This window comes from Rhinopithecus roxellana, chromosome 16 (assembly GCF_007565055.1).
Source record: "Rhinopithecus roxellana isolate Shanxi Qingling chromosome 16, ASM756505v1, whole genome shotgun sequence".
In the NCBI taxonomy this organism is placed as follows: domain Eukaryota; kingdom Metazoa; phylum Chordata; class Mammalia; order Primates; family Cercopithecidae; genus Rhinopithecus; species Rhinopithecus roxellana.
In genome coordinates, this window is record NC_044564.1 from 72,980,310 (window position 1) to 73,007,186 (window position 26,877).

At 37.4% G+C, this 26,877-nt stretch overlaps 1 protein-coding gene and 1 long non-coding RNA gene across 2 annotated transcripts in view; one reads left to right on the plus strand and one right to left on the minus strand.

Moving 5' to 3' along the window:
• The window catches only part of LOC115893980, a 48,884-nt gene that overhangs the window by 14,283 nt on the left and 7,724 nt on the right, over positions 1-26,877 (plus strand). The gene's annotated exons all lie outside the window — the stretch shown is intronic.
• Positions 13,244-14,094, minus strand: IFNB1 (interferon beta 1). Its single transcript, XM_010373473.2, has one exon. The coding sequence runs from the start codon at positions 14,004-14,006 to the stop codon at positions 13,443-13,445; it is 564 nt and encodes a 187-aa protein (XP_010371775.1). The 5' UTR covers positions 14,007-14,094; the 3' UTR covers positions 13,244-13,442.

Genomic DNA, 26,877 nt, shown 5'->3' on the forward strand with positions numbered 1-26,877 from the left:
CGGCCTCCCACAGTGCTGGGATTACAGGCTTGAGCCACCGCGCCCGGCCGAATATAGTTTTAAAGCTTTTGGCAGCCTTATTTTCTGCTGCCCTCCACTATCATACCAATTGCTAAATATTTGAATATCTAGAGTAATATAATCTGAAAATTATATTATTTTGTATTCAATGGATACTTTTTTTTTTTTTTTTTTTTTTTTTTTTTGAGACGGAGTCTCGCTCTGTCGCCCAGGCTGGAGTGCAGTGGCTGGATCTCTGCTCACTGCAAGCTCCTCGTCCCGGGTTTACGCCATTCTCCTGCCTCAGCCTCCCAAGTAGCTGGGATTACAGGCGCCCGCCACCTCGCCCGGCTAGTTTTTTGTATTTTTTAGTAGAGACTCAATGGATACTTTTTATACTAATGTTGGGTACTTGTTATTTCTAAAGCATGGAGTCAATGACTATTGGTTGCTTTTCGAGTCTAATTGATGTTTGACACAGATTCCTACACTTTTCTAAAAAGCAATCTCTCTAAAATAAATTTATAAGGGATATTCTTATTCTCATTTACAGATGGGAAAACTGAGAAGAAAGGACAGTAAAGGAACTGACTTTATTGACTCAAGAGAAATTATTTTTTTCTTTCCAACCTAGACCAGGCACTGATCAAAAGTAGTGACTGGCTCTCATCAAATGGAAGAGTGCCAGATATTCTAAGATTGATCACTTTTTGTGATTCTTCTTCTCTTTTTTGGGGGGGGGGGGGAGTTTGCAGATATTTAGTTTTACTTTTATTAAAAATAGTTTTATAAATAAATATTTTATTCACAAATACTATGTGTTCAATACTGATGTTAGGTACACTTATAACAAGTCTATCCTGTTTCACCTGCTTAAAGTACAAAAACAAGCTCACATTTTTCTCTCTAGAGTTATTACTGCATCACATGCACACAGTGTAAAAAAGATTTATACAATGCAATTAAATGAAAAAACATTCTTTCTCACTTTTCCATCCCTACTTCCAATCTACAGAAGCAACTTGTTTTTCATTTCATTTCTTTTCTTTTGCCATTTACTATATACCGTGTAAATCTATATGATGTACCAAAATCTTTATCGATTTACCAATTTAGTGTTTGTGTTTCAATTTAATGACTTCATGTTCTAACTATAGTTTATTTATATCAATGTCCACCTCTCCTCTTTTCTCTCAGATTTTGTTGGATGTTGCTACAATTATTTTTATAACTATTACCCATTCTCTATTTCTTTGTTTTCCTTATTAACAGAGGCAATGTGTCCAGCTATAAACACTCACTTTCCAAGGCTCCATTTGAAAGATCAGGAACTCTGAGAGATCGTCTACTTCCTAATTCAGATAACACGCCTCTTACTTCTTGATGAAATGTGGAGGCAATGCTTGCAGGTACAACCGTCATGTTATAGCCATGAGTTGACAAATAAAACAGTGACATGGTACAAATAATGGAGCAGAAAAAGAGTGCCCAATTTCCAGGCACATTGTTAGAAAGCCGGCCTGCTCTAACTGCCTCCGTCTAGATCTTTTGTAGGTAGAGAAGATAAACCCCTTTAGTTTACTGCTAATAAGGCTATTTGTTAGTTGTAGCTGGATGCATTCCTAACAGAAATAGTTATATTGTTTTCATTCTTCATTGGTTCGTCATTGGTAACTTTATAAGTATAATAAAATAATATAGTGTGGGAATACATATGAGTATAATGATACACTTAAATCTCTCATTTCTTGTTTTATCCTCATTAGACAACATCTTATGACTGATTCCACTCTTTAATCATGTGTTTACTGTTATATTCAAAGAGATGCTGGAATGAGGAAGAGGTTAAAGAGAGATTATTTGCCATCTTGAACTAGGAATATCCATCTCTTTTGTATACTTAATTGGCTCAAGCTTCACATGACCTAGAATATTTTCACCTTTCCTCTGGGGTACTTTCATTCTGTCATATAGCTCAGATGCTCCAAAAAGCCAGTGTTTCTGCCAAAGCATGGATAGCAAGATGCCCCACACTACAATGATCTTTGTTAGCTATTATGACCCTGTGCTACTACAGACCTGGACTTGCATTGCTGGAGTTTTCAAGTGTATGTTCACATTTATCCATTATTTTCAAAACACATTCCAAAAATGACTGGATCAAGAGAGATGTGTTGTCAGTCACATGAAGTGCCTGGAAGATGCTTTTGCTCTTCTTGCATGATACTCAGCTGCCAGTCCAGACTCTTCCATCTCTCATGGTGCATTTCCTCTTGAGGAGCCCTTGATGACTCCTGGGAGCAGAAAGTCTCTACTCATCAAAACCAGAACAATTGGAGGCTTCAGAATTTTTATTTTTATTTTTGGCTGGAGCTGTCTTCATTCTGGGGGATTGTGTATAGTAAAATGGAAGTATTGGCAGCCAGTAGGTTAGAAGAAGATGAAGATTGCCTCTGGTGGAACCAAGGGGGATTTGGAAAGGGTTTACCTTTCATGCAGATCTATGAGTTATGTATTCAAGTATTCATTCATTCAACAAATGTTGATAGACGGGTGGTGTGGTGCAATTAGTTAGTTGTGGAATCAGAAAGACCAACCTGTCCTTGAATACTTCCCCTGCTCTTCACCAACCCTGGAACTTGAAGCAAATTCCTTAATTCTTTACTACTTGCTTTCCTCCTTCCAAATGCAATGAAAGTGCTATCTTATAGCAACTCAAGGGTTAGCAATAATATATGTAAAATTCTCTCTCTCTCTCTCTCTCCCCCCTCTAATCATGGAGCAATAAAGGTGTGATTCCTGAGTGGCCCAGTCCCCCTGCCTCATTCAGGGAGAAGTATAAAGAAAGGAGGGGAGAAAAGATTTCTGATAGAGGAAAATCTCTAGTTCCTGTTCCTAAGACCCCTGAGCTGCCCTTCCTGCAACAATTGCTTTGATGCTATGAGCAATTCTATTCTTGCAACAGATCCCATTTTTACTTACTATGGTTGGAGTTGAGTTTCCATCACTTTCAGCTGAAAGGGTCCTGAGGGTGGCAGCTGAAATCCTCCTCTTTTCTTTGAGGGCATATGGATTGTTGGGTGAGAATAATGAAGGTGGAGGGAGAGAAGGCAGGTTCATCACTATGGTTAAAGTAGATTGGTATTTGTGACTGAGTGTCTGCTTTGCCAGCTAGGGTACCCAGTAGTGGGTGTCAAGAAGGACCTATCTTCATTCTCTGCTTCAATAGCTCTCTAAAACCTCTGTGAACACACTTATCTTGCCTTGTAACTGCTCATCTTCTGCAATAGGACTGAGCTCCCTGAGAGCAGGCCTTATGGCTCTAATGCCTTGAATGTTATAAGCTGTCCAACTCACATGTGTAGAATGAATAGTGTATAAATAAATATACAGAAAATTAAGAATTCCTCAATTGTCACTCATGTGAATGTGTCCTAAATGCAGTCTTTCCACTTAATAAATGAAAAGAGTTACTAAATAGTACTATTGGCCTGAACCAATCAAAGTTTTGCATATCTTAGAACCTTGCCTCTGCTATTTACTCATCAGTTAAAGCAAATTATTTATCAGTCCTCAGATCTCTAATCTGCACTTTGACAAGTGTATTTTTTTTTTTTTTTTTGAAATTCAAATGCTGTATTGAGAAAGATATAATCCATGCAGAGGGCATTATGACTAGTGTGCTTCTAGGTTAACTATTTGGCCAGGATGGAAATAGTATTGCAACTAGTTGAAGATCATTGTTTTGGAGCACCTCCAGACCTTACTACTGTATGGTCAGACCTGGGGGAAAGAATGAAAATTTATTTCCTTCTACTTTGGTTTAGTCGATAGGCTATTCTCTACTGGAGACAAACTGTGTTTAACACGCAACCAGGTAGGTGACCACTTCATATCACAGCAATGTGCAATTGGGCAGTGGGTTCCACAAGGTCAGTCTTCTCCAGTTGATCGATGGCAGCAGTTCATTAAGGTCAAAATGTCAGAAATGTAAATAGTTCTTTCACTGCTTCCCTCCACCACTGTTTTCCCTTTGGCTTATTATCATTTATCACTTCTGGCAAATCAAAAAGAGGGAGAGAAGGAAAAATCAGGAGAGTTTTTAGACTGTTGGTGAAAATGCTGCTGCTGAATAAGATGATGTCTCCTTGGAAGTTATCACAGCTTTATAGCCACAATCCCTTCTCAGAACCTTTAGAAGGTTTTTTGGCCCTGTCTGAGTGTCCCCACGTTATTCCGCTGGTGGGTTGCCTGTGTTTTTCCATTCCCAAGTAATGATTGGATAAGGAAGTAAGAACAGAATAGGGAACAGAGGCTCATTAGGGACGAGTGACAGCTCCCTGTGACAAGACATCTAACAGATGAAACATTGTTCCTGTCATCCTTTTCATTTTTGCATTTATGTGTCTGGGTTACCAGGAGATAAGGGAGAGAGATCAGTCTTGAAGTCCAGTGTGGGGCACCAAAGCTAATGAGATTTCAAGTGGGAGGCTGAGTTCCGGCAATAATATCTGTGAAACTGAGCAATGAAAGACAGAAAGCTTATTGAACATGCAATCAGAAAATAAGAGCCTAGGCCATTTTCTAATTATATGAATATATTTGAGATGCCCATGCACTTTGTGTTAGGCTCTATCTTATTGACCAGACAATTACATGATCATGGTGTCATGGTGTTGTTTTTAATTACAGAGATATTTGTCTGAACTATCTGGGAATTTCTACAGATTTTGTGAAATTTTAATTTGGATAGGGATGGGATGCTTTAAAATAGAGGGTCCTATATTTCAGCAAGATAATAATATATAACAATTGCCTGCAAAGAGGGAAAAAGCTACCATTTATTGATAACTATATGCCAGGAGTTTTTCTGGACAAATCCTACACAGGTAGTAGGTGCATAGAGGGTTATTTACCTCCCCCACTTCCTTCTTCATACATACCTCCCAAGCCAATGGGAACCTGGGATGAAGTCGAGGGTTTTGAATGAAACAATTTGAAAGTGAACCCTTCTTTGTCAACTATTACAGAAAGTCTTATAATATAACCCAGGGAAGTTGAGCACTCGTGACTTAATAAACACAATTAAACCATAAGAAATAAGAACAAATTTAGATAAATGGAAAGAAAATGAATTTTTCATGCATATCACATTTATTATTTCAGGGGTGTGGCTTATAGTAGGAAAATAATCCGTGGAACTCAAAGGTATGTTGGAGTTTAGGAGAGATCCTGTTGCAGCCTGGAGGGGAGGAAGCTGTATTGAATGTTGCTTTTCTCCCTTGTGTGGCCTACTCTTCCCTAATAGATGCTAAGGTGCCACATATGCCTGACAGACACCAATTGGTCTAAACCCAGTTTGCCAAATATAAAATATATCATACTTTAAACTATTTATAAGGCTTATAACAAATATAATGGAAGAAGTTATTTTAATAGCCCTTGAAGATTTCTGTGGCATTTTATTATTTTAATTTTTTTTTAAATTGACAGATAAAAATGGCATGTATTTATTGCATACAACATGGGGTTTTGAACTATATATACATTGTGAAATGGTTAAATCTAACAAGTGCATTATCTCACATAGTTATTATTTTTTTGTGGTGAAAACATTTAACACCCATTCTCTTAGCATTTTTCAAGAATATAATGTATTATCATTAACTATAGTCACCATGCTGGTACAATAGATCCTTTGAACTTATTCCTCCTATATAACTGTAATTTTGTATTTTTTGACCAGCATCTCCCCAGCCCTCTCCTACCTATCCCAACTGTCCCCGCTCTGGCAACCACCATTCCATGCTCTGTTTCCATGGGATTAACTTTTTTATATTTTACATGTAAGTGAGATCCTGTGGTATTTACAAGGCCCTGTGTTGGACGAAGTCATACATCCCATTTTTGCATTTACTTCTCATAGAAATCTTGAAGAGTTTGGGGTATGATTGTTTCTAATTTATGTAACTTGCCCAAGACCATACAGGTACAAAGTGGCAGAACCCACAGTAGCTCTCAGGTTTGTATTACTTCATGCCCTGTGTTTTTTCCATCAGAGTATAGGAAACTTTAAAAATACAAAACAAGCAAACAAAAAAACTTTGTACTTTCAATGCACAGATTTTCAATTCATGCATTTCTAGATTAGTAAATCATTTTCTGCTTTGAAAGTTATTTGTTTTACCTCTGGACTTTCATAAAAAGAAAATGAGCCAAGAAATTAAAAAGTGAAAGGAAAGAGAAATTTTCTGTGTATTTTCATTAAATAATGTATGCCATTTTAGTTTTTAAACATTCCTATGAGATAACAAAAGCAGCTTGTGTCAGACTTGAGAGGGAAACTGCGCACAGGGCTGTCTTGCTAGTACATGGATAAAAATGTAGTGGTCAAGAGAAGGAAATGCAGCCTTGCCAAGGGAAAAATGATGACTCATGATTCAGCGAGTTGCTTACGAAAACCTTTAGAGAAAACATTCTCCCTAGAGTCTGGCAAAGGAGCAGATGGGAATTTCCTGCTCTTCTCTTTAGAGAAAGGAAGAGAGATCGAGAGTTTCCTTCTGCATGGGGATGGAAGGAGACCAACTGCTTGAGTGAGGACAGCAGCCCTTTCTGCAAAAGATCCCCACAGGCCACTGGACATTAGTGCACCTACTTGGAACAAAGCCAGGAGCTGTTGTGCTGCTACATTAGCCGCCGGGCAGTAGAGCTTCTTGTTCCTTCTCTAAATTGCAATATTTGTGCTATGTAGTGGGGTAAAAATAGCATTTTGGGTAGCATTTTGTAGATGATTACAAGTAGTTAAGAGTATGATCCCCGGTTCCAAATATGTCTCTGTTCTTTACCTACTATGGATTTGGTCAAGTTACTCAACCTTTCTGAGCCTCAGTTTTCTTATGTATAAAAAGGAGAGAACAATACTTTCCTCATAGGGGTTCTCTGGATGATTGAATAACATGGACTATCTATCATCTATCTATCTATCTATCCATCCATCCATCTCTCTGTCATCTTTCGAGCTAGCTAGCTAGATAGCTAGTTCATCCTCAGCAGATCCCTTGCAGAAAGTGAGTCCTTAAGAAATGTAGCTGTTATTATTGTGTTTGCATTGTACTATCATTGCAAATATTTCCATTATGAAGACACAAGTTAAAAATAGATGCCTTGATGATTTCTCATGAAATTAAATATGGAATTACTGCATGATTCAGCAATTTTATATCTGTGTACACAGCCCAAGAAGTGAAAGCTGGGACGTGAATAGATATTTGTATACCCGTATTCATAGCAGCATTATTCACAATAGCCAAAAAAAAGGAAGCACACTAAGTATCCATCAATGGACAGATGAATAAACTAAATGTGGTACACACACAAACACACACAGCCTTAAAACAAAGAAATTCTGAAACATGCAACAACACAGATGAAACTTGAAGACATTATATTGTACTAAGTAGAATAAGTCAGTCACAAAAGGACACAGATTATATTATTAGTCATATGAGGTACCTAAAGTAGTCAAATTCATAGAGACAAAAAGTAGAATGGTGGTTACCAGGGGCCTGGAGAAGGACAAATGAAGAGTTGGTGTTTAATGGGTTCAGAGTTGCAACTGAAAAAGATGAAAAAGTTCTGGAGATGAAGAGTGGTGATGGTTGTACAACAATATGGATGTACTTAATGTTACAGAACTTAAAATGTAACTTAAAAAGGGTTTAAATGCTACATTTTATGTATATTTTGCCACAATATAAAAATGGGAAAAATCATTTCCTTAAACACTGGACTTTGTAATATGTAACTTGTATTGCACTTGGTGCAGATATGCAACGTGTGAAGTGCTCTCGACTTTTTCCCCCATAGTTTTAGCATGCGGGGATCACGATCCACTCCTTGGACTATCATTTAAAATATGATGGAGTATTGCAAATGTGCCATAAGTAAAAACCTTTAATAATCTAACCTCTAACTGACAATGAACTTAGACTGTAAGGTAACTTTTTATTTCTAAGAGCCTGTTGATTTAATCTCATCTTGGAGTCTCATAAAAGAGATCTTAAGACATCAAACGATGTATGTTGAGTTTAACAAAGGAACACAACAAGATGCTTTGGCTTCATTTTATTTATTTTTCAGTAAATATATACTTTTTTATTTTGTGAGAGGTTTCAATGAAGTACAATGACATGTAATAAACTGTACGCATTTCAAGTGGACACTGTGATAAGTTTTAACATGTATATACGCCCAGGATACCATCAACACAATCAAGATAGTGAAAATGTCCTTGTCCCCTCAAAAATTTTTTTGTGTTGCTTTGTAAACTCTCCCTCCATCTCATTCCTCAATACAACTGCCCCCACCCCCAGGTAACCACTAATCTGCTTTCTGTCATTATAGATTAATTTTCCTTTCTAGAGTTTTATAGAAACAGGCCAATATAAAATTTATTTCCCTTCCCTCCCCTCCCCTCCTCTTCCCTCCCCTCCCCTTCCCTTCCCTTCCCTTCCCTGTTTTTTGAGACAGAGTCTCCCCTGTCACCCACACTGGAGTGCAGTGGTGCAATCTCTGCTCACTACAACCTCCACCTCCCGGGTTCAAGTGATTCTCCTGCCTTGGCCTCCCGAATAGCTCGGATTACAGGCAATCACTATCATGCCTGGCTAATATTTGTATTTTTGTAGAGATGGGGTTTCACCATGTTGTCCAGGCTGGTCTTGAACTCCTGACCTCAGGTGATCTGCCTGCCTCGGCCTTCTAAAGTGCTGGGATTACAGGCATGAGCCACTGTGCCTGACCCTATTTTCTTATATTCAGCATACTTTCTTTCTGGAGATTCATCCATGTTGTTGTGTGTATCAATGATTCATTCCTTTTTATTGTTGAATAATATTCCATTGTATGGATATACTACAATTTCTTTAATCATTCATTTGTGATGGACAAATAAAGTGCCCACAAACATTCATATACAAGTCTGTGTATAGACACATCCTTTCTTTTCTCTTAGATAAGTACTAGAGAGTCTACTGGTTGGATCATACGATAGGTATACGATTATCTTTTTTTATAAACTGCAAAAATGGTTTTCCAAAGTCATTGAACCATTTTTTGAAAGTTATAGTTGCTCCACATCTTTGCCAATCCTTGATATGGTGAGTCCTTTTAACTTCAGCTGTTCTAATAAGTACGTAGCAGTGTCTTATTGTTGTTTAATTTGCATTATTAAAGGTTAAGATATTTGTCTTTTCCCGTCTTGCTTGCCATCTCTGTACCTTCTTTCCTAAAATATGTGTTGAAATCTTTTGTCTGTCTTTTATTGGGTTATTTGTTTTCTTATCATTGAATCTTGAGAATTCTTTATGTATCAATATAAGTTCTTTATCAGAGAGGTGACTTGCAAATATATTCTCTCAGTCTGTGACATGTCTTTTAATCCTCTTAAGACAGTCTTTTGAAGTGGACTCCATTTTTTAAAAATTCATAGGCTAATTGTTGGGGGATATAATTTGAATAATGTATTATAGGTTTTCTAGGAACACCCTCCACGTGAATGTCAAAACAGAATAACAACTGAAACATAATTGTCTGATTTGGTGATAACTATGATGTGAACATGTTTTTGGAGTACTCTCCATCAGGTCAATTAACAAGTAAAGTTGTTAACTTGATTTTAAATTAGGAGAGTATAATTTTGTGCTGGTACTTCTAGTCCAATTTTTGAGTTTGTCTTAAACTATCCTAGTAAATTTTAGGCAATTAAACTAATGTTTAAAAAGCAACAATTAATGTTAAGAACAAAGGGATTCATAAAGCAGTTCATTTTTTAGACTCAACAAGCACCAATGCAATGTGTTTAGAGAAAATGTTTGCAATCAACAAGGTATGCTTCTGGGTGACATTCATCTTCTGACTCTGTTACCAGCTGCTGGCTCTCTCTGTGTGTCTCACAGCCAAACCAGCCAAGAAGAAATCCATGTTGATTAGGGCCCCCACAGTTTTTGCTTGGCAGACCTCTCATGCATCAGAAATAGAACTTGTCCAAGAGGGCTGGTGAACTTTGCTCAGAAAGGACAGAAGCTATGGCAGGTCCTCATGGTGGAAAGGGCTCCCCCGGAGTCAAATCATTTCACATTCGCTATCTGGCCTACACCAACAACAATCCTTGAGAAAGCTTTTACCATGTTAACATACTAATTTGCTATTTGCATGTCTTTGATGAAGCATCTGTTCCAATATATTATCCATTTTTATTATTTTATTTATTATTTATTTTATTATTTTATTAGTGTTTTGTTATTATTGAGTTTTAAGAGATTTTAAAAAATACATTCTGGAGACGAGTCTTCTATCAGATATATGATTTGCAAATACCTTCTCCCAGTCTGTGGCATGTTCTTTTCATTTTCTTAAGAGTATTTTATGAATAAATTCCTGATCAGATGTTATCTGAATACTTGAACGTGTTTAATGCCACCTAAAATGCCTAAATAACAACTTTGTTGACGGCAAAAAAGATGATACAAATGTGTGCTGATATTACCCTGCATCTGTATGGCAATTTTAAGCAAAATTCAAATATTTATATGGAACCCAGATGTTCACCAGTGCCATCTTACTGCTCAAGAGCTAATAAGACAGCTCCTTCTCCTAATCCAGCTCTGTGGATTCCTAAGGTGTGACTTGGGAAGGGGTAAGGTGGCTCTGTTGTCATTGTTTTGCCTTCTGTTTCTTCTAATTTGGTTTATCTATGAAGGTCTGGCCACTCCATGTTTGTTACCCCATACTATTTCAAACATGAGCCCGGGCACTTTCTGTGATTTGTACACGGAAGTTCTACGCACATAAAGACTTTTCGTGGTAGCCATTTTTATTGAAGTTTTGGAGATGATGGTGGACAGGTTTTCAACACATCAGGGCACACAATTTCACACCGCACATGAGCTACCCTGTTTGGAAAAGGTCTTTTTCATCCCTACCAGCAGAGGTTTTCACTGTCTGCCTTGTTCCAAGTAGTGTCACAGTTCCAGAGCTTTGGGGGATTTCTGTCTGTCTCCTTTCTCCTTAAAAGCAAGCTGACACACAAAACGTGCTATTAGTATTTTACTGTCTTTTCTGTTGCCACAGCCATAACCTCAAGATCTCACTAGATATTGAGTGAAGCCTCATTAGATAGTTTTCTACAGACTCATTAGATATTTTTCTAAACAAAGAGTGTTTTTCTTATGAGATATTCTGGTGCCAGCCAAAATAATATTATTATTTTACTTTGTTCCTCATGCGTAGTCATCGGTTCAGCACCTGCAAATGTACACCTTTGGGCTAGTCGCCTTCATTTTTATTGGAATTAATTTTAATTGTTTTTTATCTTCTACTGGACATATTTTTGGCATTCTGGATGGGCTGACATGCTAAGCTGTGATACAGTATTTCTAATTCTGCAGAAGTGGCCTCTCTCCTGTCATTCTTGTCCCCGTAAGGAGGTACAGCAGGTCTTTTCAAGAACTTGCCAGTTTCTGGGCCAGTTTAGCAGTTTAGCCCAGGGAAAGCAGTAGACAATAGGGGCCCCTTGCTGAGAGAGATTTCTTTAGCTTCCTCTTCGCTGCTCCAGACACTGCCTGGACTCTGCATTGCTACTTGCTCATCTTGTCCTTGACTCCTAGAAAAAGGGGAGTTCAGCTACAGAAGGGCTTTTGGCAGAGCAGGTGTGGAGAGCTGGGGGAGGAGTGAAGCTTGAGGGGGGCTTGACTGGTTTGAGTCAATGGCAGCGGGCCCCGCAGGATATTTCTTGTTTGCATAGTCCGTGTGCTACCCGCTTTGAACCAGAAGGGGGAGACTTGAGTTCATTGTCTATACAATAGTAGCTTCTCTGGAACTCTTATGAACAGATTACTTCTCCTGAAAGCTGCTTCTTTTAAAAGGAACTCGGATTTCTGTACTGCTCTAGGAAAAAATGCCTAGATACAAATAAAGACTTTTATGATCCTTCCCTTTGAACTTCTTTTTAAAATCTCTACTCACTAGAGAGTGAATGAAATCACTATGTGACCATAGGCAATTACTAAATTTCTTTGAGATTTAATTTCCTCTCCTGTAAAATGGCAATAATGTACTTGTGCCTACCTGAGGGGTGCTTGTGGAGAAGATTAAGTCCAATTACCTACATAGGAGCTCAGCACAGTGCCTATTTCATTAGAATCTCTCAGTAAACAGCAACTGTTAATGGCAGTAATAGCCATTATAACCCAAGTTCCTGAGTTTCGGTACAAAGACAAAAACCTAACCAGTCGGCCCATGCTGACCAGGTGCACAAAGAGCTCCTAGAAAAGCTTGATTTTTTCCCGATGTAAGCCCTGGGAAAAATTAATGCCCTCTCTATCCCACCTAAACTTCCCTTTCTCCTGTGTTCCCTGGCTTTTAGGTTGGTTTGAAGCTGGACTTAAACTGCTGCACCTTTCATTTGGCTTTAGGGACTATGTGATGTCTGCAATGCAGAGTGACAGAAAACTGGACAGGACATTCCTGGAATTCTGTATGAACAAGGCAGTGGGGACCGGAAGCAGACTTACTTTTTTGAAAAAATGGGGAGAAAACTAATCACATGGCTAGGGTATAAAAAGGGTTCTTCTTCCTCTGATGCCTGTGCCATGCCAGCAGACAGAGACCCATGCTCCCCTAAGATACCCACACATCTTGGCTGTCCCATGAAGAGCAGAATAAAGAGATTGCTGCTTAATAGTGTCATGGAAGTAAGTGGGACTTCTCACACTTAAGCTTGCAGGGGTGGTGGGGAGTACATAATTATTTAAAAATCTTTCCAGGAGCAAAGTATCCCCCAAATAACATGGGGAGGTTAGGGAGAACACAAAAGCTGACATATTCCTCTGGCTATTCCTGATGGCCAGCTCAATTCTAACTTTATGAGCAGAGAATCTGGAGCACACAGTTGGAGCAATGGGAAGCCCAGCTTTAGTTCCAGACCCTCCTGCTTGCCTCTTCTCTCTTAATCCCATAGCAGTTCATGCATATTTATTCCCCCATAAGGATCAGGTCCCCTTATTGTCTCTTACCTTGTATATTCCACATGACTTTCTTGAATTTTAAATTCCTTAAAGGCAGGGGCCAGAAAGTGTACTACTTTGCAGGTATATTTTAAAAAGAACAACTAATAGGTACTCAGCAATTTTATAATATGGATGGTTATATAAATCAAACTGAAATTAAAACTGCCATGTTGAATTTTGCATCAAAAATAATTTATTTTCCAAAATAAAGTTTAAATAAAAAATAAAAATAATTCATAATTTAATAAAAATTTTAAAGTCTTCTAGTGTTCTTTCATATGCAGTACATTAGCCATCAGTCACTTAAACAGCATCTGCTGGTTGAAGAATGCTTGAAGTAATTGTCCAGTCCCAGAGGCAGAGGCTAGGAGATCTTCAGTTTCTGAGGTAACCTGTAAGTTTGTTAATGAAGAAAAAATTCCTGAGGATTTCCACTCTGACTATGGTCCAGGCACAGTGACTGTACTCCTTGGCCTTCAGGTAATGCAGAATCCTTCCATAGTATCTTTTCAGGTGCAGACTGCTCATGAATTTCCCCCTGGTGAAATCTTCTTTCTCCAGTTTTTCTTCTAGGATTGTCTTCAGATGGTCTATCTGATGATAGACAGTAGCAAGGAGGTTCTCAACAATAGTCTCATTCCAGCCAGTGCTAGATAAATCTTGTCTGAAAATAGCAAAGATGTTCTGGAGCATCTCATAGATGGTCAATGCAGCGTCCTCCTTCTGGAACTGCTGCGGCTGCTTAATTTCCTCAGGGATGTCAAAGTTCATCCTGTCCTTGAGGCAATATTCAAGCCTTCCATTCAATTGCCACAGGAGCTTCTGACACTGAAAACTGCTGCTTCTTTGTAGGAATCCAAGCAAGTTGTAGCTCATGGAAAGAGCCGTAGTGGAGAAGCACAACAGGAGAGCAATTTGGAGGAGACACTTGTTGGTCATGATGACAACAGGAACAGTGTCGCCTACTACCTGTTGTGCCAGAGCGAAGGCTTCGAAAGTTTGCAGTTAGAATGTCCTTTCTCCATGGGTATGGCCTATTTATATGACATGGTCCTCTCTCTATTCAGAGGAATTTCCCACTTTCAGTTCTCCCTTTCAGTTTTCCTATGTCATTTGCATTTGTAGTAGTTTCTAAAACTCTTTATTTAAACTCCTATCTTATGTTATATATATTAGGAAAAAAGATATACAAACTGTGAGATTTTCTAATGTTTTTTAAAGTTTCAGTGAATGACTAAAGCAAATTATGAAAAAAGACTTGAGAGAAAGCAAAGGAAAGCAAATGACCTGAGAATTCAAGAACCTCAAAACAGCCAAAAGATACAGTTGGTCCTCCCTATCCATGGGTTCTGTACCTGTGGATTCTACCAACTGTAGATGGAAAATATTTTTTAAAAATACAATAAAAATAATAATACAACAACAAAAAATAATGTAAATTTTAAAGATACAGTATTACAGCTATTTATATAACATTTATATTGTATCAGGTATTATAAGTAATCTAGGGATGATTTAAAATATACAGAAATACGTGTGCAGATTTTATGCAAATATTACATCATTTTATAAGAAAATTGAGCATCCTCTGATTCTGTTGAGACAGCAGAATGGTGATCCTAGAACCAATCTTCTTTAGATACTGAGAGACTGAGAGATACCTAGATTTACTGAAAAGTCAATCAGGGAATAGTAGCTGAAACTGGAAGGAGTTTTGCCAAATATGATAATAGGTTACTGAGAGGGCCTTGGAAACTTCTGAAAGGCATTGGAATAGTCTAGGGTATAAGAAATTTTCAAATCAACCAGTCACAGCCCTTTTTGGATAGGATCCTACACAGAGGAGAAACTGCCACAAGTGGAATCACACTTCAGCAGGATATAAACAACAGAGACAAGGATAGAGAAGCCCCAACCAGGGTGGGATGGAGAACTCAGAAGGCAGGCTGCTATGTTTTTGACCATTTCACAGAAGCTGACAGAAGAGGGAGCTCTGTGAAGTTAGAAAAACCACCCTGAACCACTTCCTGGTTCAGGAAAAATAAGCTCTTATAAGACCAAACAACAGGAAAGTACTGAGATGGAATCTCATATAAATTTATTACTAGAAAAAAGAGAAGGCTTTGGGAAGATGGCTGATTAGAAGAAGTTGTGGTCTGTGACACTCTGCTCTTGAAGCCTTTGGCCAGGATGGTCTGACTGCCCTGAGCCTGTCGTGCTGTGAGAAAGCCCAAACTAGCTGACAAGGAGAGACCATGAAAATTGGCAGTGTATTTCAGAATTTAAAATTTCAAGCAATGAAATTGTTCCTTTAACTTGCAATACCATTACTAGTTATTTACCTATGGCTATCCCTGCAGAAGTATGCATGTGTATGTGCGTGGGTATTATAGATACATACAAAACATATATAAATGTTTATTATATTACTATCATAGTAAAGAAGACAAATGTCCATCAGTAGGGAGCTTGTCAAGTAATACTATCATGTGGACAAGATGGAATATTATTCAGCCATCAAAAAGGACAATCAGCTGATACAGACCCGTATCACAGATACATTTAGTGAAAAGAGCAATACATATAAGAAATGATATGATATTATCATTTGTTTTGTAAGTTACTAGAAAGGTATACATATGATGCTGTTATATGCATATGTTTTTTTTCCTTTGGGTAGAATTACTATCTATTAATAGTAGTTACCCTAGAGAATAATGCTGATGGGGTGAGGAAGCAGCAAGGAAAATCTTCACCTTTTCACTTCATGCCTTTAGAACTATCTGTATGTGAGTTTTTCCTTGTAATAAGAAGAGGTCTGGGAAACAGGGTTATTAGGTAATTTAGTGCACTTTGAGAAAATTTAATAAATGTTACTAAATATTAACCTTATTTTGTTTTATTTGCATTTAAAATGTTCTATTATGAGTGTATATTATTTTTGTCCTTAGGAAATTTGAAAGATACCAGTTAATATTGAAAAATAGAATGTAAAATTGTACATACAAGGCCGGGCGCGGTGGCTCAAGCCTGTAATCCCAGCACTTTGGGAGGCCGAGACGGGCGGATCACGAGGTCAGGAGATCGAGACCATCCTGGCTAACACAGTGAAACCCCATCTCTACTAAAAAATACAAAAATCTAGCCGGGCGAGCTGGCGGGCGCCTGTAGTCCCAGCTACTCCGGAGGCTGAGACAGGAGAATGGCGGGAACCCGGGAGGTGGAGCTTGGAGTGAGCTGAGTGAGATCCGGCCACTGCACTCCAGCCTGGGTGACAGAGCGAGACTCCGTCTCAAAAAAAAAAAAAAAAAAAAAAAAAAAATTGTACATAAAATATGACTATACAAAAATATGTAGAGAAAATTAATAAAAGGAAGTAAACCACCATTTTAATAGTGGCTTGATTTGGCTTGTGAAACTAAAGAGTGATTTTTTTCCTCCTTATGTTCTTTGTATTTTACAATTTTCTACCAGTAAACAAGTATTATTTCATAGTAGACTAATTTACATTATAACATAAATGAGTCCCAACCTTTCTGGTTATTCTGCCTCTCTATGGGTTTCATTCTCTCTGGCCTTCTGGCCTTTGCAGGCCAGCTCTTAGCAAGATGTTGGCCATCTCATGCATTTTATAAACAATGAGTTTTCGAATATCAAAAAAAACTCGGCTCTTTCACTCAAAAATGTCTGTTATGTCAGTGATTGAGTAATTCCTTGGGGTTTTGAAAAGCATTCTCAGATTAGCCTGGAATCATCCATGGCTCATAGCACAAAAGCCAATGCAAGGATCTTCAGAGGTTAGTCAACCTGGAGATGGCCGTCCCTCTCAGGAAAGAGAAGACAGTCCAAAGAGTCGGGTCACTGGGGCCTGCTCCTACAGAATGACTTGCAGGCTTGTATAGAGTTGACCTTTCTAGGTGCAACCGAAGGCCTCATCACTGTCCACATCAAATGGCCTCTGATCCTCTATCCTGAAATGGTCCTTAGAGAGTTCATAATCTAATACAATAAAAACAGCGGTAGTGGCAGTAGTACTAGTTATCATTTATTGAGCACTTACTATTTGCCATTCTTTGAATAATCCTCATAATAAACATTTGAGATAGGTTATTATCATCCCCATCTTACATAGGAGGGAAATGAGGCTTAGAGAGGCTGCGTAATGTGCCCAAGATACACACTGCTAATAACATGGGTAGATTGCATTTAAAACTGTGGTCTTTCCTGTAGAACATCAAGCAGACTATGGCTGACATCTTCAGATAGGTTCATGGTGTCAACCATGGTGGTGATGATGGCTCTCAAAGAAAAAAAAACTACATCTTGTGGAGAAGATGAGGAGGTATTCATTGCCCTAAATGCAGGCAGTGTGTCTAAAGAATTGGTGTGATTGCTACAGGTAGAGATGGCTGTGGTGAGGTGACGTGGTCGAGGGCATTCAATTGGTACTGCCCAATAAAGTCACATATGCAATTTACAAAGCTCTAGTAGACATATTGAAAGAGTAAAAGAAACAAGTGAAGTTAATTTTAATAATATGTTTTATTTAGCACAATATATCCAAAATATTATAATTTCAACATGTAGCCAATATAAAATTATTCATGAGATAATTTAATTTTGTGTACATTCTTCAAAACATGATGCATATTTTTACACTCACGGTGGAGTTCAATTTGGACTAGTGCCATATAAAATGCTCACCAGACACATGTGGTTAATGGCTACCACGATAGACAATAGATACCATGATATCCACAGCTCTAGATAGACAGAAACCAGCACAAGCACAGCCAGGAGAATGAACAAGTTTGCAGGAGCAAAGACAAGGAGCTTCAATTGTGGACAGGCTTCATTTTAGGAATCAAGGAGACTAAGGGTGGAAAAATGAGGTTGAGCTGTACTGTGCAGTCTTGAATGCCAGAGTGTAGCATTTGGACTTCATTCAAGAGGTCTTTGTCAAAGAAGAGACTGGAGTTTTTTCCCTGGGCAGAACGATAGGCAGAAATGTTAGAGGGGATCGGAACCAGGAGATGTGAGGAGAAGTCCTGCCCAGAGGCTCTCATGGCTGTGGAGGGTGAAACAAAGGCCATAGCTGTGAAAATGCAGCAAAAGGAATGGAAACAGAAAAATAAAAAGGGAATTTTTTTTTCTGGTTTCTTTTCTTTGTTCTCTAGCTACTTCCTGTGTTCATGAGGCGCTTCCTAATATTCCACTTCCCATTGCCTTTGTGGAGTTTCTCCTCTACCCCTTCTCCTGAGGATTAGTAATAATCTTGGCAGAAGCTCACCTACGAATGGGTTAAAGTTTCTTCCTTTTAAAGACATCATTTTAAGTTTTAGCTTCATTTCTCTTCTTTTATTGGAGTTGTATCAGAATAACCAGGAAAATTTATTTAACCTTCTGTCTACCAGGGAAACCTATTTCTTAGACCAGCCCAGTGTGTATCTGCACTGTAAGGGTTAATGCCCCAACCCTTTCCTGTCATCTTCCCCTCCCCCACTTTTTTTTTTTTTTTTCTTTTTTGAGACGGAGTCTCGCTCTGGCGCCCAGGCTGGAATGCAGTGGTGCGATCTCGGCTCCCTGCAAGCTCAGCCTCCTGGGTTCACGCCATTCTCCTGCCTCAGCCTCCCGAGTAGTTGGGACTACAGGCGCCTGCCACCATGCCCGGCTAATTTTTCTGTATTTTTAGTAGAGACAGGGTTTCACCATGTTAGCCAGGATGGTCTCGATCTCCTGACCTCGTGATCCGCCCGCCTTGGCCTCCCAAAGTGCTGGGATGATAGCCGTAAACCACCGCGCCTGGCCGTCTTTCCCTTTGTTATTTGTCCCTTCGTGGACATTATTTTTGTACATATCCTCTCCTCCCCTGGTTAACTTTCCATTGTATGAAAAAATTACTTCCAGTCCCTGTACCAGTTCCTTGTGGTTAATGAGGTTTGGAGAGACAGAGTGACATTTAGAAAGTAAAACTTGAATGACATTTCTAGTCATTTGAAATCATTTTAATTTGGAAATGCTTTTCTATAAATTTCAGAGATAGGAACAAATTTGTCCTTCTCTTTTGAATATAATTATCTATACAGGACTATTATGTATCTAGAAATGAACATTTCAGTTGTCTTCTCTCCCTTCTCATATCTTCAGTTATTTCTCAAGGAAGAGGGTCCCTATCAAAGAATGATAAATTATACAAGATGAAGAGTTATTAAGAAGTACATAAACAGTGGCAGAACAGAAATGAAGCCAAAAATAATCTTTCAGAAATATCTTGGGAGGCCAACAAATTCTTTCATAAGAGATTAATACATAAACAGGAGAATTCCCATTTCCTCTTTTAAGAAAAAGCTTATAAAACAATAATATACATAGAAAATTATGCATAAATCTTAAGGATATAGCTCAATGAATTATTATAAAATAAAAACATCTGCACTCTTTTGTAACCACAAACTAAACATTATCAACACAACAGAAATCGCCCTCTTATTCCCTCGTCTTAGTCTCTTTGGGTTGCTCTAACAAAACACCATAGACTGAATGTCTTATAAACAACAAGCATTTATTTTTACAGTTCTAGAAGCTGGAAAAGCCAAGATTAAGGCCCTAGCAGATTCAGTGTCTGATGAGGGCTTGCTCTTTGCTTTGTATACAGCACCTTCTCATTGCATTCTCATGTGGTAGAAGGGGGAAACAAGGTCCCTCAGGCTTAGGCTTCTTTTATAAGGCACCAATCCCATTTGTTAGGGCTCCTCTCCCATTACCTAATTACCTACTAACGGACCCACTTCTTAAAATGATTGCATTGGGGATTAGGTTTTAACATGTGAAATTTAAGGGACACAAACCTTCAGACTATAGCACCTCGCAATCATTATTCTTTCTCCTCTCTCGTCACTACTTTCTTCTCCCAACATCACTACCATGTAGTCTTTTAACATTCTATATTCTGCCTGTTTCTGAGCTTTGTATAAATGGTTTTTTGCCCTCAATAGAGTATCTGTGAAATTCATCTATCTTGTGTTTATAGTTTATTAATTTACATTAATGTGTCTTAGAAGTATACCACAATGTTTTATCCCTTCTACTACTAATAATTTTTAAAAATATTTGCCATGATGATTAATGCTGCTATGAAATTCCTTGTCTGTATTTTTTACTGCACATTAGTACATACTTCTCTTGAGTATATGCCTAGAATGAAGTAACTGGATCATAGAATATGTATATGTTCAGATTTAGCAGATAATATTGTAATGACTTCCCAAATGTTTGTACCAATTTACATTCTTACTATCAGTATTTGAGAAGTTCCGGTTGTATCAGACTCTTGCCAACTTTGATATTGTCAGTCTTAATTTCAGCCATTCTATTGTTGTACAATAATACTTCATTATAGTTTAATTTGCATCTCTCTGATTATTAATAAGTTTCAACATCTTTTCATATGTTTATTGACCATTTGGATATTTTCTTTGTGAAGAGCTTGTTTCAATCTCTTGTTGACTTTGTCAGATTTTAAAAATTATATGCAGATGATGTAATTGTTTACATACAAAATACAAAAGAATTTATAGATAAACGATTAGAATTCAGCAAGGTTGCCAAGCACAAGATCAATATTAACAATCAATCATCTCTCTTTAGCAACAAAAAAGCGAAAAATTACATTTTAAAAATGACACCATAGACAATGTATAAAAATAATCTACTTGGAAATAAATCTAGGCAAAGAAGTACAAGACTGTTACTCAGAAAACTTACAAATTGTAAATGAGAGGTTAATGAAGATCTAAATGAATGAAGATCTAAATAAACTTACAAATTGTGGAGAAATTAATGAATATCTAAGTTAATGCAGAAACAGAGAGACATACCATATTCATGAACTAAAAGACCTAATATTGTGAAGGTATACTTTCTTTCCACATAAATTTATAGTCAATATGTTCACCCCCAAAAAAAGCTGTTTGTTAACTTGCCAACCTCATTCTAAAATTTATATAGAAGTCCAAAAGACAATAACAAAAATATTCTTGTAGAACAAAATGGGAAAGAATGTTCCACTAAATATCAAGATTTAGAACAAAGCATGAGATGTGTGGGGATAGACAGTGAGACTGATAAAATAGAGTAGAGCTCAGAAAAAGACCCATTGATATATGTAAATGACTTATGAAAAATATGGCATTTTACAATGGGAAAATGATGATCTTTTGCTTTTTTAGAAAAACAGGGAAATAACTGTATATTTATATGTAAAAGAAAAAGTGAACCCATATGTCATACCATATGCACACACACAAAAAATCCAGTGAATTATAAGTCTAAATGGAGAAGGCAAAACTTTAAACCTTTTAGAAAATAATATAGAAGCATGCCATCATGACTTCAGTGTAGAGAAAAATGTCTTATGACTTAAAGTCCTAACCACAAAGAAAAGATTGTTAATTAGATGGTATGAATATTAAGACTTATTTTTAAAATTAAAAAATCATTAAGAAAATTCAGGCCATAGAATGACAGAAAATATTTGTAACACTCCAGAAAAGAGAATTATAATATGCAGATTATAAAAAGAAGTCTTACAAATCAGTAGAAAATAAAACTAGACAAAAATTTCAACAGACAAAAGAGAAACTCTAAATATCATTACACATGAGAAACTCAGTCTCAGAAATCAGAGAACTATCACTGCATATACACTAAATTAGAAAAATATTAAAAGTCTGAGTAGCATCAATGGCAATATTGATAGTATATAACCTTGATATGATGTGATAAGAACAGTACTTTACCCCATGGGCTTCTTCCCCAAACCCTTACCCCAGTATAAGTCATGACAAATATACTTTAAAAACCATTACCCTATATCTAACCAGTACTCCTCAAAACTATCAAGGTCATCAAAAATAAGAAAAGTCTGAGGAACCGTCAAAACTAAGAGGAACCCAAGGAGACATGAGAATTAAATGTAATGTGGCATTCTGAATGAAATCCCAGAATAGAAAAAGAACAGTTGCTAAAAAATTAATGAAATGTAAATGAAGTTTGACCTTTAGTTTTTTTTTTAAAAAAAAGAGTAGCATTAAAACGGCAAAGCCATTTTCATATTTTTCTTGACCATTAAGTACAAGTCTATAATTAAAAATTTTTTAAAAGTAATCTGGAATATTGCCAGAAACAAAAGTACAGCAGATACCTGTGCTGTCGCCTAGCTGTCCATGGCTGATTGGTCTAAAATGAGATACATTAACTCTCCTCCATGTTTTTTGTTTTCTTTTTAAATGAAAGACTTTACTTTTTAAGAGCAGTTTCAGGTTCATAGCAAAATTGAGAGGAAGGTACAATCAAGTTGAGGAAGTTTTCTTCTATTCCTAGTTTACTGAGAGATGGCATCATGAATGGGTATTAAATTTTGTCAAATGCTTTTTCTGTATCTATCAATATGACCATGTGATTTTCTTCTTTAACCTGTTGATGGGACAAATTACGTTAATTGATTTTCAAATGTTGAACCACCCTTGCGTATCTGGAATAAATTCTACTTGGTTGTGGTGTATATTTTTTGATGCATTCTTGGATTCTTTTTGTTAATATTTTGTTGAAAATGTTTGTCTCTTTGTTCATGAGAGATATTGGTCTGTTGTTTTCTTTTCTTGTAATGTCATTTTTAGTTCTGGTGTTAAGGTAATGCTGGCGTAGTGGAATGATTTAGGAAGTATTCCCTCTGCTTCTATCTCTGAAGGATATTGTAGAAAGTTGGTATAATTTTTTTCTTTAAATATTTGATAGAATTCACTAGTGAACCCATCTGGGCATTGTGTTTCCTGTTTTGGGAGATTATTAATTATTGATTCAATTTATTTAATAGATATAGGCTATTCAGATTGTTTATTTCTTCTTTTTACATTTTTCAGATTATGTCTTTCAAGGAATTGGTTCATTCTACTTAGTTATCAAATTTGTAGGCATAGAATAGTTCATAGTATTCTTTTAATTCACTTTCAATGCCTATAAAATTTGCAGTGATGTTCCCACTTTTATTTTTGATATTAGTAATCTGTGTCCTCTTTTTTTCTTAATTATCCTAGGTAGATGCTTATCAATTTTATTTATCTTTTCAAGAACCAGCTTTTTTATGTTGATTTTCTCTATTGATTTACTGTCTTCAATTTTCTTGATTTCTATTCTAATATTTATTTACTTATTTATTTACTTACTTACTTACTTACTTACTTACTTACTTACTTACTTACTTACCTTGGATTTACTTTGCTCTTATTTTTCTACTTTCCTAAAGCAGAAGCTTAGATGATTAATTTTTACAACTTTCTTTTTTTCTAATATAGCACTCAGTGCTATAAATTTCCCTATAAACACTGCTTTCACTGGATTCCACAAATTTTTGTTAAGTTGTGTTATTTTCATTTAGTTCAATATATTTAAAAGTTTCTTTTGCCAACCAAGATTACTTTACCCAACAAAGTTGACCTTCAGAAATGAGGGAAAATAACTTTCCCAGACAAACAAAAGCTGAGGTAGGATGGCACTACTTGACCTACTTACAAGAAATCCTAAAGGGAATTCTTCAAGCTGAATGAAAGGATTCTAGTTAATAACATAAAAACATGAAAGAATAAAACTTACTGTAGGAATAGGAACAGCTTTGGTCTGCAGCTCCCAGTGAGACCAACATAGAAGGTGGGTGATTTATGCATTTCCAACTGAGCTACCCAGTTCATCTCACTAGGATTGGTTAGACAGTGGGTGCAGACCATGGAAGGCAAGAAGAAGCAGGGTAGGGCGTTGCCTCATCCGAGAAGCACAAGGGGTTGGGGGATTCCCAGGAAGCCATGAGGGACCATGTTGTGAGGGACAGTGCTATCTGACCCAGATACTATGCTTTTCCCATGGTCTTCACAACCCACAGACCAGGAGAGTCCCTTGGATGCTTACACCACAAGGGCTCTGGGTTTCAAACACAAAACTGGGCAGCCATTTGGGCAGACACAGAGCTAGCTGCAGGAGTTTTTTTTTGTACCCCAGTGGTGCCTGGAACACCAGTGAGACAGAACCATTCACTCCCCCAGAAAGGGGGCTGAAGCCAGGGAGCCAAGTGGTCTAGCTCAGTGGATCCCACCCACACAGAGGCCAGCAAGCTAAGATCCACTAGCTTGAAATTCTTGCTGCCCGCACAGCAGTCTGAAGTCAAACTGGGACACTCAAGCTTGGTGGGGGGAGGGGCATCTGCCATGACTGAGGCTTCAGTAGACAGTTTTCCCCTCACAGTGTAAACAAAGCTGCCTGGAATTTTGGACTGGGCAGAGCCCACTGCAATGCCTCAAAGCGGCTGTAGCCAGACTGTCTCCCTTGATTCCTTCTCTCTGGGCAAGATATCTCTGAAAGAAAGGCAGGGGCTTATAGATAAAACTCCCATCTCCCTGGGACAGAGCACCTGGGGGAAGGGGCAGCTGTGGGCCCAGCTTCAGCAGACTTAAATATTCCTGCCTGCCGGCTCTGAAGAGAGCAGCAGATCTCCCAGCACAGTGCTCGAGGTCTGATAAGGGACAGACTGCCTCCTCAAGTGGGTACCTGACACCCATGCTTCTTGATTGGGAGACACCTCCCAGCAGGGGTTGACAGACATTTCATACAGGAGAGCTCCAGCTGGCATCTGGCAGATGCCCCTCTGGGATGAAGCTTCCAGAGGAAGGAGCAGGCAGCAATCTTTGTGTTCTGCAGCCTTCACTGGTGATACCCAGGGAAACAGAGTCTGGAGTGGACCCACAGCAAACTCCAGCAGACCTGCAGAAGAGGAGACTGACTGTTAGAAGGAAAACTAACAAACACAAAGCAATGGTATCAACATCAACAAAAAGGATGACCACGAAAATCTCCATCTGAAGGTCACCAAAAGCAAAGTCCAAAGGTAAATCAATCCATGAAGATGAGGAAAAACCAGCACAAAAACGCTGAAAATTCCAAAAACCAGAATGCCTCTTCTCATCCAAAGGATCACAACTCCTCACCAGCAAGCGAACAAAAGTGGATGGAGAATGAGTTTGATGAATTGACAGAAGTAGGCTTCAGAAAGTGGGTAATAACAAACTCCTCCGAGCTAAAGGAGCATGTTCTAACCCAATGCGAGGAAGCTAAGAACCTTGATAAAAGAGGAATTGCTAACTAGAAAAACTAGTTTAGAGAAGAACATAAATGACCTGATGGAGCTGAAAAACACAGCACCAGAACTTCGCAAAGCATACACAAGTGTCAAGAGCTGAACTGATAAGCGGAAGAAAGGATATCAGAGATTGAAGATCAACTTAATGAAATAGGTTTCAATATATAGATATTGGAGAAATTCAAGAGCTAATAGGCACCACACCAGAGGCATTAACAGAAGATGACTTGACAGAGATAAGTGCTTCTGAACCAGTGCCAGACAATGAGGAAGAAAAACATAGGAGAAGCAGTGCCAGAAAACAAATTGGCATTAGACAATCTGGCAGAAGAGTTCTGATTATTCAAGACTACTTTTGTCTTCTTTTAGGACATGGACCCCTCTACAACATGGGCACTGAAACTAAAGCAAGTGATGGAAGAATGATTGGTACCATATATATAAAAATTTTCAGAAAAACGAAAAAGCAAAAAAGTTACACAGAAATTATAATTTATTTCCATAAAGTTACATCGTGCCTGCTTCTTCTGCCTCTCTTTCCACCTCCTCACCTCTTCACCTCTGCCACCCCTGAGACATCAACACCAACCCCTCCTCTTCCTTCTCCTCCTCAGCCTACTCAACATGAAGACAAGGAAGAAAATCTTTATGGTGATTCATTACTCCTTAATAAATAATAAGTATATTTTCTTTTCCTTATGATTTTCTTGATAACATGTTCTTTTTTCTATCTTACCTTATTGTAAGAATACAGTATATAATACATATAACATAAAAATTTATGTCAATCAACGATATGCTATAGGTAAGGATTCTAGTCAAAGGTAGGCTACTAGTAGTTAAGTTTTAGGGAATCAAGAGTTGTACACAGATTTTTTAATTACACGGGGGTCAGTGCTCCTAATGCCTATGTTGTTCGAGAGTCCACTACAAGCCAAAACAGCAGTCTCCAAACAACGTCTCCCTTGGCAAACTGAATGTTTGGCCATGGCACCCAAAGGTAGAATGAAGATTAAAGTGGAAATACATATATATATTAGATATATTAAATTATATATCTAATATATATTAATTTATATATAATATATATTTCCACTTTAATATATATTAGATATATTAAATTATATGTAATATATTTAGTTATATATTATATATAATATATATTAAATTATGTATATATTGTATATATCCACTTTAATATATATCATATATTTCCATTAAAGTGGAAATATATATAAGATATATATCTTATATATATTTCTTATATATAAGATATATATCTTATATATATTTCCACTTTAATGAAAATATATTTCCACTTTAATATATATAAGATATATTAAATTATATATATATAAGATGTCAAGGGTGACTTTATTTTGCCAAAATTACATGCTTCCCTTTTACAATGCGTCACAGGATCTGAGAGAATAAGACACTCCAATTCAAATTAATAGTTAGAACTTTTTGCTTGCATCTTAGCAGATGTAATAAACCGTAGCCATTAATAAAATAGTTTTCTTGTGTGTGGTAATGATTTAAATGAACTGTTTTGGCATGATGCAAAATTTGCATTGGTCTAATATCCACTTTATATTACAATGTATCCTGGTTTGGGAAATTTTT

Excerpts from the sequence above, each read along its gene's own strand:
- IFNB1 (XM_010373473.2), bottom strand. The coding sequence starts at position 14,006 with ATGACCAACAAGTGTCTCCTCCAAATTGCTCTCCTGTTGTGCTTCTCC.